Below are 18,637 nucleotides of genomic sequence, written 5' to 3' on the forward strand. Positions count from 1 at the left end.
CCAAGCTTGCTGACCTTCTGTGGCCATGGCCAGAAGTCTAGCCCTGCCTGGACCTATCCTGGGACAGGGCCTGGACCCTGAGGCCTATATGTCTTCTTGGACTCCACCTCAGTCCTCAGCCTAGATCTGAGAAAGTTCCTGGCACAGCTTCAAGGGACACATGTCTGGAACCCAGACTGGTGCCATAAGACTGGGGCCATATATGGAATGCTTGGCGTGGCTGGCCCTAGACCCAGCTCTGAGGCCAACAGGGAGAGACCAGGTGGGTGCCTGGGGCCAGGAACATTCACCAGCTTTCCTGGCTGGGCCCTCCCTGCCTGAGTTCCCAGGAAGAGGAGCCCCACCCTGCATATGCAAGCTGCTATTGCCATCTTGGGTGGGCCTGACTGTGACCAGCCCCACTCTCACTGAACCCACTCCAGCACTCAGGTGACTAGCCCAGGCTTCTGTCAGTGAATATATAGCAGAGAGACTGGGGATGGGGGAAGAGCCTGAGGCTCTGGGCTCCCTCTGCCCCAGGTCATGAACAAGCTATTTTTGTTCAGGCATTGCTGATCCTTACTCAGTGCCCAGCTCAGGCACTTGGTGCTGGAGCACAGGGATGAAAGGCTGAGTGTGGGGTGTGAGGGACCCACATTTACAGAGACTGGTCAGGTGCCACCCTGTGCTCAGCCAGCACCTCTACCTGGAGAATGAACTGGCTGGGTTGCATTTTGAAGTGGGGGTGAGAAGGGGGAGATCCTTGAGGGCAGTGGAGGAGCCCATGGAAAGGAGTAGGGCAAGCCAAGCCAGGTGATGGGTTCCCCAAACTCTCCCACAGGGGAAGTTGGCTGGATTTTTCCCAGCAGGTGCAGCATTTCTCAAATTGGGGTCTATATTCTTAGGGGTCTGTGGGAGCTTTTTCCTTTAATAGGGCAACCTGAGAAATGCTGAACTTCATGAATCTCAAAGAGCCTTTGAGAGGCAAAGACTCTGCAGCCCCATGGGATAGAGGCCCTGGGAGGGTGGGGAAGCAGAGGAATGCTGCCCCAGTGCCAGTGCCCTTGCCCAGAGGCTGGGGGAGGGGTGGACCGCCCCCTTTAAGCTCATCAGTCATCTTCTACTCACTCTTTAACATGCTGGGTGCTCTCCAATTAAGGCCCAGACTCTGGCCCCAGGACACAATTAAGTTAACTGTGGTCCCCAGCCTAGCACTGGACTCTACTCCCCAGAGTGACTAAGAGGGAGACTGGGGCTCCCTGTCCCACAGGTATGCAGGGCAGGTGAGGGAACTGGGGCAGCGGTGAGGCAGGAGATTACACACTGGGTTTAGACCCTGCCAGCCCAGAGGAGCTCTATCACATCCTCCAATGAGAGATCTGGACCCTTGCTTAGAAACCCCAAGTCCTGCCCTGCCTCCCCTGCCCTGGCCCTCCTTCCCCCGTTCCCTCCCTGCTTCTTACCCGTCCTTCCTCCTGTGCTGGGGACAGGGGTGGGGGACCCAGAATTTGCACTCAGGCTCCTTGCTGTCAGGCAGGGGCTGGTAAAGGGGTGTTCCTACATACACCAAGAAAGACTCTGAGCCCTGACCCTGGTCACCTGTGGAACCCAAGCCTTGGCTATAGGAAAGCTGTTCTAGTCTTCAGACCTGTGACCAGAGTGTGGGGAAGCAAAGAAAGATCTGCTCGCTCAGGACACAGAGCACCTCAGACACAGATTGGCTGGTGGAACACGAGTAGCATGAGCAAAGTTCTGAGTTCTGGCCCCTGCCCCACCTGCTGCCTTCCATCCACCTGCAGCAGAGAGAGGACCAGCTCCCTGGTGCTCAGCCTTGAGTCGTGTGCACAGAGCACACAGGAGCTGCCTGCCTGGCTTCCCTCCTGGAACCTCCCTGCTCCTTCAGGAGGAAGGACTGGGAGGAGGGGAAGAGTGGGGATAATTTTCTCAGGGTCCTGGGGGAGGCTTACCAGTTATGGTCTGTCTGGGCAGCAAGGAGCCAGGATGCAGGGATGCCTGTGTTCCTGAGTGTGGGCAGCTGGTATTTTCCAGGACTGAGGAGGCAAACTGGATAAACCAGGGTGTCCCAGTGGCCAGCTGCCAGTAGGGTGAACCTGGGGCAGTCCAGCCTGCCCCAACACAGTCAGTTTAATTTTGGGTTTATTGGAGAATAGCAGAGAATTTTAATTTGGGACAAGCATGCTATAGCAAAAACTAGAGTCCAGCAAACAAAGGGGAAGAACTTTGAAGAGAAAAAGGAGGAAGCTGGGAGGGTAGCTTTGAAGGAAAGTCCATTGGAGGAAACAGATAGTTTAGGTGGAGGCTGTTTCCCACTGGCTGGGGGGCTGGGCAGCTGGGCAGGATGGAAATCCCCCTGCCTCTTGCTGGAGCAGTGAAGTAGGGGGACTTGCAAGGTGTTTCTGCCCCTGGGGGGGGTGGTCTGTAGCTGACCACAGTGGTTGTGTGTGAGGGCTCCTCCGCATTAGGGCCTCTGAATCCATTTTAAATGCAGTTTCCTTTATTTTCACACCTGATTTTATAAGCCCTACCAGACCTTTTGTATCTACTGTTTCCAATAGTAATAAACTCAGCTCCACCCACCCTCACAAGCTGCCTCGGGTCCCTGCCCCGCTCCATATACCCCCCCCCAAAAGAGAATATTTTTCCCATTGCTTTCAGAAAGAGTGGAAGGGAGAGAGTAAGAGAGAAACACCAATTGGTTGCCTCCCACACGTACCCTGGTTGGGGCCAGGGATTGAGCCTGCAACCGAGATAGGTGCCCTTGGCAGGAATCGAACCCAGGACCATTCAGTCCCCAAGCCAACATTCTAACCACTGAGCCAAACCAGCTACAGCTCCACACTCCTTTTAAGCATAGCCACTCAGCCCCCGTAGGACACCAGGACGAGCCAGACAGCCGCTGGGCTATTTCCCCTGTGCCTCTGGTTTGCTCTGCTCTGCTTCCTGTGGGAAAAGCAGTTCGCCACCATAGCAAGACCCATCCTTCAACCAGCGGCTACGCTAAAGGCAGTTCTAACAGCAACACCACCACCTCCATTGTCCACGTCAGACTCTACCAGAGATGCCCCTCCGGGGCGTCTGCTGCTGCCCGTGGGGTGCCCAAGTCCTCGGAGCTCCTCAGGGCCAGAGAATCTAAGCTGTCACCTGCTCGCTCCAGCCCTAGGGTGGCCGCAGCCTCACCTGCCAAGTCCCCCACGCACAGGGTTGGAAAAGTACAGCCCCCGGGCCATGCCATGCTGTGGTCATAGGGCCTGGGAGCCACGCAAGGTCTTGGAGAGGAGAGGACCCCCCAAACTCCAAATCCTAATCGCAGGAGCAACCCACCTTGCCCAGAATGCTGAGAACCTTCTGCTGCCCACCTGGCCCAAGGTTCAGATGAAGGACAAAGGCAGTGGGAGAATTTGTGAGCCCGCACACCTATGCCATTGGTGGGTGAAGTCCAAGTTCATTCGATAGAATTCCTTCTCTTCTGTCTCCTGGAAACTGGGAGGAATTGCTGAGGAAGAGCAGCCACAGGGTCTCTATCATCAGAACAGGGTGCCCTAGGCTGATGTCCCACTACCCCCATGCTGAGGGTCCTTCACACCCAATTCACTCTGCCTCCTCCCGACCCTGCATTGACCCTGGAAGGCTGCACAAGGGCCTCATACCTGCCCCCCGCCCCACTCCCCGCGTGTGAGCCCTACTCAATCTGGATGCCTCTTGGTTTCCTGTCCTTCAGGTTTACTCCGGGACGTCTACATCTATGTCTACATAGGAGTCCTTTCCAATTGTCCTGCTGGGAATGGTGCTTCCTCTCTCTTCTGTCTCATCGTTCCCCGCCCCCAACCCCACATAGCTCCTGAGAACTGCCCAGAGCGCCCCCGCACAAGCAGCTCCACAGACAGAGAGCATATCAGCAGTGCCCAGGCTGGGGAGCACCGGTGGGCGGTGGGGGGTGACTGCTTATTTGATACAGCACTTCTTTTTGGGGTGAAAATGTTCTGGCATTAGAAGGTGGTGGTGGCTGCACTACATTGTGAACATACTAAAACACACTGAATCACACCCTTTTAGATGATGATTTTTATGTTATGTGAATTTTGTCTCAGTAATTTAAAATCAGGTATTGATTTAAAGAAAATAGAGGGGAGGGAGATAGCAAAAGAAGGTCCTGACTTTCTGTCCCTCCATGCCATTTTTCTGACAGGCCAAGTGCAGTGAAAGACAGCAGCAGCCTGGACTCTCCCTGCCATTTTGGGGCCATCGCATCTGGCTTTGGGGTCCCACACCCTGCTCAGCTGTCAGTTCTGGGGGCACATGCTATCACTGAGTGAAGACGACCCAATTCCTGCAGAGCCTGTCTGACCCACACAGGGACGCTGGACAGTCACCAGTGGCAGTGCTCCCTCATCGCCAACCACAGGCTCTGCTCCCACACCCCAGCCCAGGAGCTGCCAGGATGGTCCGAGGTCGCCCCAGGGCCCTGAGGTCTGCCTACAGCTGGAACCCCTCTTCCAGCTGAAGTACACTGTCGCCTATAGCTGATCTGCTTTTGATTGAAGAAAAAAAAGTGTGTTTGGTCTGTGTGAGGTGATGTTAAAGAGAAAAAAGCTTATCAAATACGAAAAAACACACAAAGAAAAAGCCCTGACTTTGCAGCACTCAAACAATACTGTGCTTTATTGCTCTCTGAAATAAGCTGAAAATGGGTAACTTGCCAGCGGGGGCCTGTGGGTCAGGGTCTCTGGTTCACAAGACAGCAAAGAACTTTGAGGAATGGGGGAGGTGACAGGGTCCTCGTCACTGAGATGAGGGCTTCTCAAGTCAGTGTCCTGCTGACCAGGATGCAGGCAAAGCTCAGGAAGAATCCCGAGACCCCCAGGCGCAATGCCCTATCTATCACCTCCTCGATCGCTTCATCAGGTAAGATGTCCCGCTCCACATTGTTGGGTCCTCCTTGATTGCAGTGATTACCATTACAGCAAAGAACAAAATAGAAACTATTGGTCCTCAGGAGGTGATAAGGGGCTCGTGGAGGCATTTGGGCCTCATAGACAAACGTGCAGTTGTCTGTACAGGTCTTGTAAACGAGTAGTTCACGAGGGCTCACACCTAATAAAGAGATGAAAATCACTGATTTCACATTTTCTGCTTGTAAATACCAGAGCACATTCCCATTCAAAGGAACTAGCTCCATGCCCACATCCTACATCCTCAAATGTTACTACATTGCTAGAGACAGAGGAAGGGAGAGGGGGAAAGAGAGAGAGAAACATCCATTGGCTGCCTCTTGCATGCCCACAACCCGGGCAAGTGCCCTGACCGGGAATCAAACTGGCAGCCTCTCGGTGCATGGGACCATGCCCAACCAACTCAGCTACAGCAGCCAGGGCCGTTGCTTGAACTCTTGACTGAGGGAGAATATCCAAGTCCACTGGAGGGTCGGGTTACCCCATGAGCAACTTGTCCTGGAGATGTTCTCTCTGCACCACCAGATCTCTGCTCAGGCCCGCCTCAAATAGTGTATGGGACCTTGTCACATCGCTACACTAATGAAAGGTCCTGCTCACTTTCTTTAATCCTCACCCAAGGATATGTTTATTGATTTTAAAGACAGAGGAAGAGAGAAAGACAGAGAGAGAAACATCGATTGGATGGTTGCCTCCCATACTCACCTCGACCAGGGAGGGGACCTGCAACCTGGGTATGTACCTTGACAAAGGAATCCAATCCTCGACCTTTCAGTGCATAGGGGTGACACTCCAACCAACTGAGCCATACTGGCCAAGGCTCCAGTATTATATTTTAAGTTCACCAATAAAGAATGAGTCCTAGAGCCCAGCTGGCGTGGCTCAGAGGTTGAGCATCGACCTACGAGCAGGAGATGGAGGTTCGATTCCCGGTCAGGACACACAGGCCCTGGTTGTGCGCTCGATGCCCAGTGGGGGGCATGCAGGAAGCAGCCGATCAATGAGGACTCTTATTGATGTTTCTGTCTCTCTCCCTCTCCCTTTCTCTCTCAAATCAATAAAGACATTAAAAAAAGAAAAAAAGGGAATGAGTCCTAGAAACCTTAGCCTCCCCCCAACCGCAATAAAAGCAGAACCCCAGGCCCGTGCTTGCAAGCTCTCTACCTACCCACGACCTCGCCCTCGCTGTGTGCCCCCACCTGCCCTGGAAGCTCCAGGACTTGTAAGTAATAAGCCTCATTGTTCAAGTCTCCTCACAGTTACTGCTAAAGGGTGTCTTGCGATCATAATAAGGACCACGGGGCTCGTCGAGCCACACACTGGATGTTGACAGGCTGAGCATGCACAAAAAAAGGTGCCCACTGTAGGAACAGAGCACATGCCCTCAGCTCCTGCCCGCGTCCCACATTGGCAGATGCCCACAGGGTGATGGCAGTTGGTAAAAGGGAGAGGTGGCAACCAGAGAGTTGTTCTGCACACGGGCTGGCATGCACAGGGACAATGAGCTCACAGATGCTGAGGAGAACGGGCTCGCAGATAGGCCCTGAGCAGGCCCCAGACCAGCCTCCCTGCAGGGTTAGTGAAATACTTGCTGGTCGCTGGCTGTGCATGTTCTTCTGGTTAGGGCCCTGGGGAGAGGGACGCCTTTCTCAGAGCATGAGTGCCTCTGAGTAGGAGCCAAAAGCATCTTGGAAGTCAGGCTCTGCCCTGACCCCAAGCTTGGCCTACTGTGTGGTAGACATTGTTCCGAGGAGTCCATGGTGCAGCCACTCCTTAGGCCTGCTTAGCTGGAAGCCCTTGCAGAAACCAGAATCAGTTGGTCACCAGGAACCTCCTGGCCGCTCTGGGACATCTGCTTGCATGGCCAGGGACTAAGCAGGGTGGAGGCCTTGAGGGTCGGTTGCACTCCCAGCCGCTGGGGACCCATGGAGTTGTGTCCTCTGCCCCCACACCTCACAGGGCACGTGTCTGCAGGGCGGCTCACACTGCTCTGTCCTGGGCTGAGCCTAGAGCCTGACAACATGCTCTCAGGATGGGGACAGAGCAGGCCGGGGCCATCAACTGAATGCAGAGAAAAAACAGACTGGCTCTGTCCCCTGAAAGTGCTCAGGCAGGTGACTAATTCACAAGGTGTAGAAAAGAAAAGCAGGTACTTACGAATCGAGACTGTCAAACAGCGCCTAACTTCATAGTCGCATATCGTAACTCGTCTACACTCAAAGGAGTTTATGATCGAACAGTGGTAGCATTTCAGACTATAGGTCCCTGAGAGAAAGGAAAGCAGCACAGGGCTCCTGCTCACACAGGCACTTTCCACCCTGGTACCAGCCCACTGCCCCCTTCCCTGGGCCTCTGAGGATGTCCTGAGGCTCACAGGGCTCAGGGCTCCTGGGCTCCGAGTCCCACCACAACTAGATCCCTGGGCAGAAGCCAAGTACACCAGGAGCTTTACCTGTTCCCAGAGACAGGCTCTAGGGAACGCCCCAAGGCGGCCAAAGCCCTATGCTCTGAGGATGCGGCCCACGTGTCCAAGACGGCCTGACAGTCCTAGGAGGCCAGCACCCTCCCAGCTTTCCTGGGACTCAGCCGCTCTGGCCTGCCTGCAGCTGGACCGCCCAGCAGCCCCCCGCCCCCCGCCGGCTGCTCTGGAGGAAGGCTTTCTCCCTCCTGCTGCTCTCCTTGCTCGGGGACACTCTCCAGATCCCCCCTGTGCCTAACTACTGCCCTGACAGCGGCGCTGTCGGCCGGCAAGGTGTTGGGAAGTCCATGCCAACCCTTCCAAAGACAGCTGCTCACTGGGTGCAGCCTCACCCCTCCAGACCCAGGAAGAGCAGATACTTACACCCCGCCTGCGCCACGAGCGCAGACCTCAGGACCAGCAGCAAGGCACAGAGCAGCATCATTTTGCGCAGGACCAGGAGCCTGTAGCCAAGGAGACCAGGGTGCAGGCCAGCAAGCGCGTGAGGACAGCGTGCCGTGCGGCTGCGCGGGTGCGGGGGCCCCGGGCCGGGCGGAGGCTGGGGTGCCAGCGGGCCGAGGCTCCTGCCGAGGGCGCGGGCCAGCTCCGCCCAGGCGCCTGCCCGAGGGCCGCCCCCAGGCCCCGCACAGCAGCCGGAGGCCCAGGGCTGAGCCCGGGGCTGCCCGCCCGGCTCGCGCCCAGGCTTTCTGGAACCTTCCGCGCCCCTCTGCTCCCCAGCTGCCTGGCCTTCCGGAACCCCGCCCTCCCGCTCCCTGACCTTCTGGAACCTACCGCCCGACCTCCCAAAGCTCCCAGGCCTCTGGAGCCTTCCGCGCTGGCCCAACGGTCGCCGCCGCCACAGGGACTCCGAGCGACAGATCCAGGAGCTGCGCGAAGCATGATGGGAGCTGGGCCGGCCCGGGAGGCCCGCCCCCGGGACGCCACCGATCCCAGCAGTCCCCGCGCCTGGGCCGCCGCCGGGCGCGCTGCGGCCGGGCCTCGGCGCTGCTCAGGGCCCGCAGTCCGGCGGTCAGCTGCGCGCTGCGGCCCGGCGGCCGCAGCCTCACCCGCCCTGTCCCGATGCAGGGCAGGGGAAGCACAGCCCCGGGGCGCGCCATGCTGCGGTCTTGGGGCCTGGGAGCCGCGCCAGGTCTTCTGTGTATTTTCTTGTCAGGGGCGCGCGAAGTTTGTTTCATTGTCCGTCAGTCAAGTTCTCTGGACCATCGCTGCCTGTTCGCGTTCATGTCAAAACGCTTAGGCTTTCCGCGCGCGGACTCCTGCCCCGTGGGCCGCCCGGCCCGCTGCCCTCGCAGGTGAGGCCTCGCCCCCGTCCCCCAGGCGCCCTGGGCCCGCGCTCCCGGCGGGGCGTTTCCGCAGCTGCCGCCTGCGGCGCCCCTCCCTCTCCCCCGCCCTCGCTTTGTTGTTGGTTTTTAATCCTCATGGAAGGATATTTTTTCCATTGCTTTACTCAAAGAGTGGAGGAGGGGGTGGGGGAAGCATGGCTGTGAGAGAGACACATGGGCTGGTTGCCCCCCACGCCCTCGGACTGAGGTGGGGATCAGCCTGCAACCATGGTAGTGCCCTTGGCCGGAACGGAGCCCAGGACCCTTCAGTCCGCAAGCCCACGCTCTAGCCAATGAGCCAAGCCAGCCCAGGGCTGAGATCAGTTTTCTTCTGCCTCCTATATTTTTCCAGAGTGGTACAAGGTGTTATCCTCTCTGAGATTGTTTCTCTGAATCTGTCTTCACCGTAGAATTGTGAAGGACATTCTTGTTTTTGTACAAAGTCCTAGATTAGTAGTTATTTCCTTCCACTAGCTTGACATTCTCATTCCATTGTCTTCTGTCTCTCGTGGCTTATTTTCTCTCTTTGGGTCTCGGTTATTAGTCGTCCTGTTGCCCCTTTAGCATTGTGACTGTTTTCTCTGGCTGCTTCGAAGGTTTTCTCTTTGTCTTTGGTGTTTAGCAGGTTGACGACGGTGTGTCTGGGTGTCACTTTTCCCACCCTGCTTCAATTTCTTAAGACTGTCTTAAATCTATGGTACTGGGTATTGATAGCGGGGCTGGGTATTGGAAAACTGTTAGCTCCTAGACCTTGAAATGCTGTGTCTGTCCATCTCTTTCTCTTCCTCTTGGTGATGCTCCTTATCGTTAGTTTCTTCGGCCCACCCAGCGGCCCCAAAGCCCCTGAGGGAAAGCATCAGTCATTGTCACCCGTGTGTCTGTAGAGAAGCTGGGTTCAGCTGGGCAGATCTACTTCTCACCACAGGTCTTGGGTCAGCTGGGATGGTTCTGCTACATGTGGGCCTCCTCCTCCTCCTGCTACCGGCGGGTGAGTGGGCATTGCCTTCGCAGGACAGCGCTAGAGGCATATGACGGCGATCCCAGCCACACAAGCTCGTGTCAAGGCTTTGCTGGGTCACATCTGCTAACAGCTCATTGCCCCCAGCAAGCAAGTCACACGATGGAGCCCAAAGTCAAGGTCAGGGAAATAAACCCAGCCTTTGGTTGAAGGGCCTGCAGAGTTATGCCACAAAGGGTGTTGACAGGGTTGGTAAAGAAACGTGCCAGTGAGGACAGCTGCACACACATCTGGTAGCCCTTCTGCTGCGCGTTGGTCCCCAGGATCCAGCTGGATTCTGTACGTTCCGTTCTTTTAAAAAAGGTCCTGGTCCAGCCCTGGCCAGTGTGGCTCGGTGGTCAGAGCGTCGGCCCATGCAACGAAGGGTCGAGAGTTCGATTCTCGGTCAAGGTCACTACCCGAGTTGCCGGTTTGATCGGGCCCTGGTCCGGGAGCATACAAGAGGCAACCAATCGATGTGTCTCTCAATCTGTCTCTCTCCCTCCCTCCCTTCCACTCTCTCTGAAAATCAACAGAAAAAGTACCCTCGGGTGAGGACCAACAACACGAAACAGCAGCAGCAACGCAGCCGTGCTCCACTTGGATGATTTCTGCGACCCACTCTTCTTGTGCACTGAATCCCTCTCTTGGGTTGTGTCTCATCTGCTGTTAGTCCAGCTCTCATTCCTTTCGTCGTGTCCTCGAGTTTTATTTCGTTAGTTTCTGCCACTTTATAATTTTCTCTTAACTGATTTCCATTATTCTTATTACTAACTATCAGAAGCATTCACCTTTGGAAGTGGTTATCAGTTTCCCCCTGGATGTTGCTTTAGCTTTATCCCAAAAAGTTTTGGGGTTTTGTTGGTTTTCTGAATTTTGGTAACTGTTCCACTTAAAGTACTTAAAATTGTCCATGATGTTGTCTTGTGTTTGAGAGGAAAGCCTGTTCTGTAGTTGTTGGGTGCAGGGTGTAATGTCCGTGTATTAATTCAGTTTGTTGAACAACGCTCTTACTGAACTTTTGCCTTCGGGTCTATTATCTGGAGAGATGTGTTTCAGTATTCTGCTGTTTCTGGGTTGATCAGTCTCTCCTTGCAGGGGTAACACTTTCTACTCTATCCCTTTTGAAGGGCTTCTATTACATATAAATTCTCAATTGTTAAAAAACAGGTTTTTCCTGGTGAGTTGAACATTTAGTCATTTATGCCTGTAAGTGATTTTTGCCTTACAGTCAGTTTGAAATTAATAGTGTAAGTCTGCTGTCTCTTCTTCCCTCTTTTACGGTGAACTTTTCAGGGGTCTTATGTTTTTAGTGTGTCTTTTTCTGGATTAAGACAATTCCACCTGATAATCTCTCTGAGCTGGTGATATTACGTATTGTGGCTGCTCTGTCATCAACTATTTGATAATTTTTCTTTCTTTGATCCGTTTTCGCTCAGTTATTCACTTCTCATTCTCATACACATGCAGAAGGTCAAAACTCCATTTCCATCACTTTGGCACCGACTCAATGTCTAAATTCTATAGTATCTACAACCTCCCTGTGAACAACACACAAAAAACAGAGAACACTTCAACTTACTCACCTGCCGCCTTAACGCTGTTTGTATCCTATTTCTCTATCTTATTTTCTTTCCCCTCCCAAAACAGGAATTATTATTATTGTGCTAGCTAGCCAGGGTGCGTTTTGATTGGCCTTGACCCACATGGCTTAGGGGGCTCCTCCGGTGGCTACAACGAAACCTCATAGATGGGGTGGTGGAAACAACAGGCCTTTATTTCTCACATTCTAGAGGCTGCAAGTCCAAGATCAAGGTATGGCTGGTTCAGTGTCTGGTGAGGGAGGGACCGCTTCCTGGCTTGCAGACGGAAGGAAGCCTTCTCCCTGTGTCCTCACGTGGCGATGACAGAGAGAGCTCGCTGCTATCTCATCTTCTAAGGATACTAATTCTTTTTTCTTTTCAACCCTCACCCAAGGATTTTTTTTTTTTTTTTCATTGCTTTTCAGAGAGAGTGGAAGGGGGAGAGAGGGAGAGAGAGACAAACATCGATGTGAGAGAGAGACATCGATTCGTTGCCTCCCCGGATGAGCCCCGACCGGGGCCAGGGATCGAGCCTGCAACTGAAGTATGTGCCCTTGGCCGGAATCGAACCCATCGAACCCGGGAACCTTCAGTCCACAAGCCAGCGCTCTAACCACTGAGCCAAACTGACTAGGGCAGGATACTGATTCTTTTGGGTTAGGGCCCCACCCTCATGACCTCATTTAACCTTAGTTACTTCCTTACTCCAAATACAGTCACACTGGGGATTAGGACATTCACTTATGGATTGGGGGCGGGGAGGCAATTCAGTCCATAGCCCCTCCTGTTAACCCAGTTCTTTGTTTATGAACCCTTTCTGCGTTCCACCTTCCCACCAGGCTTATTTCACCCCCTTAAAGAGTGTTTTGGGGGTTCCTTTAGTGATAACGGACCAGTGGTAGGCCATCTCAGTCTTTCATTTATCAAAAAGCACCACTCTTTAAGTATTTAATTACAGACCAATTTCTGGTTAATTTCTTCTGCAAGGTTTTATAGTCAACAGTTACGTTTTTCATTTCTAGAAGTTCTCTATACTTTTTAGGGTTTTTTTTTGTTTGTTGGTTGGTTGGGGAAGTCCACCTGAGATTTCTTTGAGGGCATCTGTTTCTTTCCTCAACTTTTCCATGTTGTTTTCTTTCTTTCGTATTCTGTCATTTCCAACGTTTGAAACCTTCGGTGTCTGCTTCTGCTTACTCAATGTTTCTTTTTTTCATGTGTCCGTTGTAAATTTTGATTTTTTAGAAGATGTCAATTGAAATAAAATCTGTGAGTGTATATTCCTACAGAGCGTGTTTTCCTGTGTTCTTCCAGGTATCTACAGAGTGAAACCAGCCCATGACCTCTTGACATTCATCTCTTGGCTTGGAGTTTGTTGGCATCAACTGGTAGTGGAAATCCAAACCCCAGAGGCCTCTCTGAGTTTCTGAATCCTCAGGACAGACTTGTCTCCATGTTTTCCTCCAGGTGGCGCCAACACTGACCCAGAAAAGTCTCCTGCACAGTGTGTCTTTTTTCTAGTTTAATATTTAATGTAGGGCATATCTCTTCTGAAGTTCCTCATTTATGATTTTTACTTTAACTTCCTCTCCTATGGCGACCTAGTGCCTTGTCTCCTCTCCCACCTGTGGTTCTAGGTGACAAGAGAAAAAAGCAAGTGTCCTGAAGGCAGCAGCCTTGGCAAAGTTCTTCTGCACAGAGGCAGCTTTCAGCAGAGCCCGCGTCCCTGTCAGGACACACAGCTCCGCTGCTGACCTCTGCATGACCTTCACACACACAGAAAGAACACTTTTTTCTTGCACCTTGGGGATTTCCATCCCTTTTGCGCTGCTGTTCAGGAACACAGCAGCCTGCTTAGCAGAGTCCCTTACTGAACGTCCCTTTCCCTTTGTCAGCTTTCATGCCGCTCCGCCCAACTCGAATGGCTCTTGCTGACGACAACCCCCTACCCTTCACGCTCCCACTTCCATATGGCCGAGATGCTGCTCTAAACTCCCAGGTGCTGTCCAGCACCTGGCCTTGTACTGCTCACCTGGGTTTGACCTTCTCCAGCCAGCCAGGTGTCCACAGGTCATTACTCCATTGCTCTCCAGAGACGGACTGCACTTCTCTCCTGCCCTTGTGCCTGCCGACTGGCTCAAGCCCAGGTATCATGGGCCCCTGGCCTTTTCTGCTCCTGCCCAGGGACTGCTCCTGGGCACAGCCCTCCAGCAAGCTCTGCTGGGTCTCTGCAAGAGTAATGTTGCCTGTGCTGTCTCAGCCAGGACCTCCTTCTCTCTCGCCCGTCAGGACTGCCCCGAGCTTCCAGCGTGCCACTGAAGACCCAACCCGATTCCTGCTGCCATTCTCCCGTGTTCAGCTTCACCGAGAAAGCGAGGCTGTTGGGAACAAATGCTTTCAACCTGCTGGCTCCTCCTTACCACCCTCTGTCTATGTGCCTGGCCCCGGCTCTGCTATGTCGTGGGAGGCAGTGCGGCCTCTGACCAGGGCCCTGTTCCTCTGTGCCACAGGAGGACCCTCTGTGGGAGCAGGGGCGGCTCCTGCTGCCTGCCCCTGCTGCCCTCACCCGCCCCCTTGCTGGGAACAGAGGAGAACACCCAGTTTCTGCGCTCTCCGTGAAGCACCCGTCCACCCCGATCCTTTGCCCTGCACTACCCTCTATGTCTCCCTCCTTCCACAGTGACTTTTCCAGAAGGAGTCTCTGTCACATGGTACCATTATTCCTCAATCCATTTTCACTCCTCATGCTGTGATGATCTGATGTCTCCCGCCACTGAAGCACTGAAAGTGCTCCTAATACGTCACCAAAGACCCTGGCCCTCACTGAGGGGCCCTGCATACTCCCATCCTTGCCCATACCTGACCTGTCCGACAGGCTCCACTGTTAGGCTGACCTCTGCTTCTCTGCTCCCCCTGGGGCAGCGCCCCCGTTGGCCTGCCCTAACCACAGTGCTGCTCCCCAAGTGCAGTCCCAGCTGGGACTCGGAGTAGCTGGGCAGCACTGTTCCTGGGGACGGCATGAGCAGCAGGGCATGAGCACGGAGGCTGAGCGTGCAGAGAATGAGCACACGGTGGGAGCCTAACAGATACTGTAAACGCTCTCCAGTCCTGGGACTGCTGGCCAACCCTCAGGAGCCATGTGACAGAGATGGCCCTCCTCCGTGTCTCACGTATGGCACGGAAACTCTCCTCTGCCTGCTCCACCTGCCTTCTTCTGGGGCCACTGAGACTCTTCTGGAAGGTTCCCAGGCTGCCCCACACAGCCCACACCACAGGGGAGAAGCATTTATTCTGTGCAGAACATGCGCCTGACTTTTTGGCCCCCTTTGCATGGCTGCACTTTAAATCAAGTGTGAAAGATGTGCACCGCAAAGCTGCCCACCTGGCCCAAGGTTCAGATGAAGGACAAAGGCAGTGGGAGAATTTGTGAGCCCGCGCACCTATGCCATTGGTGGGTGAAGTCCAAGTTCATTCGATAGAATTCCTTCTCTTCTGTCTCCTGGAATCTGGTAGGAAGAGCTGAGGAAGAGCAGCCACAGGGTCTCCCTCACCATAACAGGGTGCCCTAGGCTGATGTCCCACTACCCCCATGCTGAGGGTCCTTCACACCCAACTCACTCTGCCTCCTCCACTCACCCTGTGACCCCCAAAGTTCCAGAGCCTCTAAATGCACCCCTCCCCTTTACTGCAGCCCTGGAAGGTGACGAGGAAAGAGTGGTTGCTAGCCATAAACAGTCACAGGGCTCGATTTCAAAGAGACACTTGTAAACAAAATTGCTTCCAGGAGGGCATGGCCTTGCTCTGAATGCAAGCTGCAGGCCAAGCCCCAGGGATCCTGTCCTACCTCCAATTCCAAGGCCCCTCAGAAGTCAGACCACGAGTCAATCAAGGGAAAACAAGTTTAATGCTATAGCCTTCCACCATCTGCAGGAGTCGACTTCACTTCTGCAATGCAGGAGGCCCACTCTGTGCCTCAGGACAGTCCAAGGCCCAGGGACACAGAGGTGAGTGTCAGGAACAGCACCAGCCCAGCACTGCCGCCCCGCAGGTCACCTGCTCGTCCTACTTCTTTGTAGTTTCCTTCCGTCTCGCTGATGTTTGGGGCATCTGTGTTGCATAAGTCCGTCCGACAGCAGCTCGCATAGAGGAAGGGCGTAGGCTTTAAGAGTATAAAAGACTTGGAAAGCACGTCAGCTGGTTTAACTATTGGACAATACTTCGTGCACTGCCTTGAAACATAGAAGAAACGTACAAATATTCCTGACAGGAAATAAAGACAGAGAGAAAGGAACCATGTGAACTGAAAGCAGTGGCACCAGTGCTGTTTCTGTCTGTATCTGCACAACCCTGAGCCTTCTGGTGCCCTCACCCCCACCCAGAGGCCCACACGAGAGAGGGCACCTAGGGGGCAGGCAGGAGCCATCCCCGGGCAGGAAGAGGGTCAGACCTTTGTGTTCCCAGCTGCTTCTGGGGGCTTCTGGCTTGTGTGTGTCAGTTTTTGTTATTTCATATGTCCCACTGAGAACAGCTTTTATAGGGGATGTACATGTTTAGGGGCAAGGGCACACAGTGTGTTCTGAAAGGAGTGTGCACGCTTTAAAAAGTCTGTAGCCCTGGCCGGTGTGGCGTCAGACGCCTCCAAGCCTGGCCTGTCCATGTGCACGGGGAACCTGGTCTGGGGTCTCCGTTTGGGAATGTACTGGTGGCTGAGGCCTCAACTTCTCTCACACAGGGCTGCTCAGGCCTCAGTGACCACAGACAGACACACGGGAGCCAGGGACTCCTGGCCATTCCGGCCATTGCCCAGGGCTTGGAGCTGGCCTCTCAGTGAGGCGCCCGCTGCCCAGGGCCTGGGTGTGAGTGCTGTGACTGCAAGCCTGCTGTGGGCACAGCTTGGTGCTGGCCTACTCGTCAGTCTATGACTTCACCTCATCTTGAAAATCACTTCAATCACTTCTCCGCTTAAGCGACAACATCCACAGGAGGCTAAAGTGAGGCTTAGCCTCATCGCAGCCTCCACATATTTCCTGGAACATGGAAGCCCCCATCCCCGCCCCAAGGGGCTAAAGAGCTGAACCTGAATCTCCAGCCCTGACAATGCCACCGTGGGGGGCAACGCCGATGCCAGGCCTTCCAGAAGTTCTCAGGTGACTCACAGATGAGTCACTGGAGGCAACAGGCTTTTACTTTTTTAAATTTATATTTTATTAATTTTTAGAGAGAGAAAAAAGGACAGGGACGGAGAGAGAGAAACGTGGATGTGAGAGCAGTGCTTTGGTCAGCTGCCTCCTGCATGTCCCCTACCGGGGATGGCGCCAGCAACCTTTCAGTGCATGAAACAACACGCAACCCACTAAGCAACACCGGCCAGGGCTACAGGCTTTTTAAAGTGTGCACACCCCTTTCAGAACACACTGTGTGCCCTTGCCCTAAACATGTCCATCCCCTGTAAAAGCTGTTCTCAGCAGGACATATGAAATGACAAAAACTTACTCTTTTCTTTAAAATTGGATGACCAGCACAGCTGGTGTGGCTCAGTTGGTGGAGCATCGTCCCACACACCAAAGGGTCTGGGGTTGGATTCCGGTCGAAGGCACATGCCCGGCTGCAGGCTCGATGACCAGTAGGGGGTGTGCAGGAGGCAGCTGAAGGATGTTTCACTCTCACATCGATGTTTCTCCCTCTCCCTCCCTCTCTCTCTAAAAAATCAATAAAAACATATTTAAAAAGCCAAAAGTGAATGTACAGAATCTCTCCTATTCTCTTCTTACTCCCCATATTCCATCTTGACTGACCAGCGACGTGTGCTCTTAAGTCATCACCATCCTACACAAGCTGGCTCCCCCTCAGCCCTGCTTCCACTTCTGGCTTCTCAGGACTTGGTTCTTCACATTCAAATGAAGGGTCATTTTCATGTTAGTTACTCTCTATTGACTAAAACGAGACAGACCCTAAAAAAATGGACCTGCCTCTGGAACCCAGGGTCATCTGAAACACAGATGACCCTTAAACAAACTCTGGGGTTAGGTGCACAGACCCCCTGTGCAGTCAAAATCCATGTATAACTCCAGTCGGCCCCTTGCACGCAGATGTCCAAAGTGACATCTACACTTGACCAGCATGGGTTTGAACCGCACGGTCAGTTGAAATATCCCTGTGTAACTGGACCTTGAAGTTCAAGCCCGTGTCGTTCAGAGTCAGCTCTACTTACGCACAACAGCAGTAACACAAAATGTACTGTCTGCTTCACACTTCATCTCGCTGGTGCATGTCAAAGTATTGTATTCCTCACAAACGTGACACTTCAGTACACCTGAGAGGAGGAATAAAAAGGAAAGTGGAATGTTACAGTTCTCCAGACTGGTCAGGGAAGCACCCGCCACACACTCCCTCCCCAGTGGGTCCCATCTTTCCCATGCCCCACAGCCCACCCTGGCCCCCGAGTTCCTTGTCTTTTTTCCTGAGCTTCCCACATGCACCCATAGGGTGTGTCTCCCTCACACACCCACACCCAGACACACAGCAGGGACACAGACCCACAGGCATGCACACCCACACCTTACACAGGAACACACACACACACACACGCCCCTGGCATCTCACATTCTGCTGCTCTAGGAACAGAGGCCCCCCCAGGGCTATGGGTCTGCTTCCCCGTGCCCTTCCCATCCACCGTGCCGGCCCACAGAACCTTCTCCCGCTCTGGGTCCCCTCCGGGTTCCCGAGCCCCGGGTCCTTACTCTTGCACCGTAGCCTACTGTTGGGTCTGTGTTATGGTAGGACTCACTTTGTCTTCCAGTCACGGTGACATTTGTCTCCACCCATGGCAGGCCCATGACCAGGAGAAAGGCAAGAAGGACTGTCATCTCCAGTGGTGTCTGGCCCTGGACATGAGAAACAGGGCCGCTTGGTCAGCTTTGGCACGTGTGTGTCCATCACCATTCAAAGCCCAGTGCCACTGGATGCTGGGGCAGACCACCTGCTCCTCACCCATGGGACTGCGCCTGGCGTGCCCTGTTGGTGTTTGGTGGCCTGTCACCATTACCAAGCTCCCTCCATCCCCAAGGACCTCACCGGCCCTGGGACTCTGTGCATTCACTCACCCATCCCCCAGCACACCTCCTAGGCAGGTGTTCCAGATGCCCCTCCCCAAAGGCTGCACCAGGTTTCCCGCGCCCCTGCCCTAGCTCCTGCTCTCTCAGCACCCCACGGGCCCCTTCCACCCAGCAGCACCTCCCTTCCTCCTCCACCTTTGGCTCCCTCTCCACCCATCGCCCAGGTCATCCCCACAGGGCACGGTGCCCTAGTGC

At 54.1% G+C, this 18,637-nt stretch overlaps 1 protein-coding gene across 1 annotated transcript; it reads right to left on the minus strand.

The window, feature by feature from the left end:
• Positions 1–15,300: 15,300 nt before the first annotated feature.
• Positions 15,301–18,193, minus strand: LY6K (lymphocyte antigen 6 family member K). The gene is made up of 3 exons (XM_087825199.1): positions 18,115–18,193; positions 17,539–17,640; positions 15,301–15,587 (listed from the first exon to the last, which is right to left on the minus strand). The coding sequence occupies exons 1-3, from the start codon at positions 18,191–18,193 to the stop codon at positions 15,301–15,303; spliced, it is 468 nt and encodes a 155-aa protein (XP_087681325.1).
• Positions 18,194–18,637: the final 444 nt, after the last annotated feature.

The sequence above is a fragment of the Miniopterus natalensis genome, chromosome 16 (assembly GCF_054644295.1).
Source record: "Miniopterus natalensis isolate mMinNat1 chromosome 16, mMinNat1.hap1, whole genome shotgun sequence".
Taxonomy (NCBI): Eukaryota; Metazoa; Chordata; class Mammalia; order Chiroptera; family Miniopteridae; genus Miniopterus; species Miniopterus natalensis.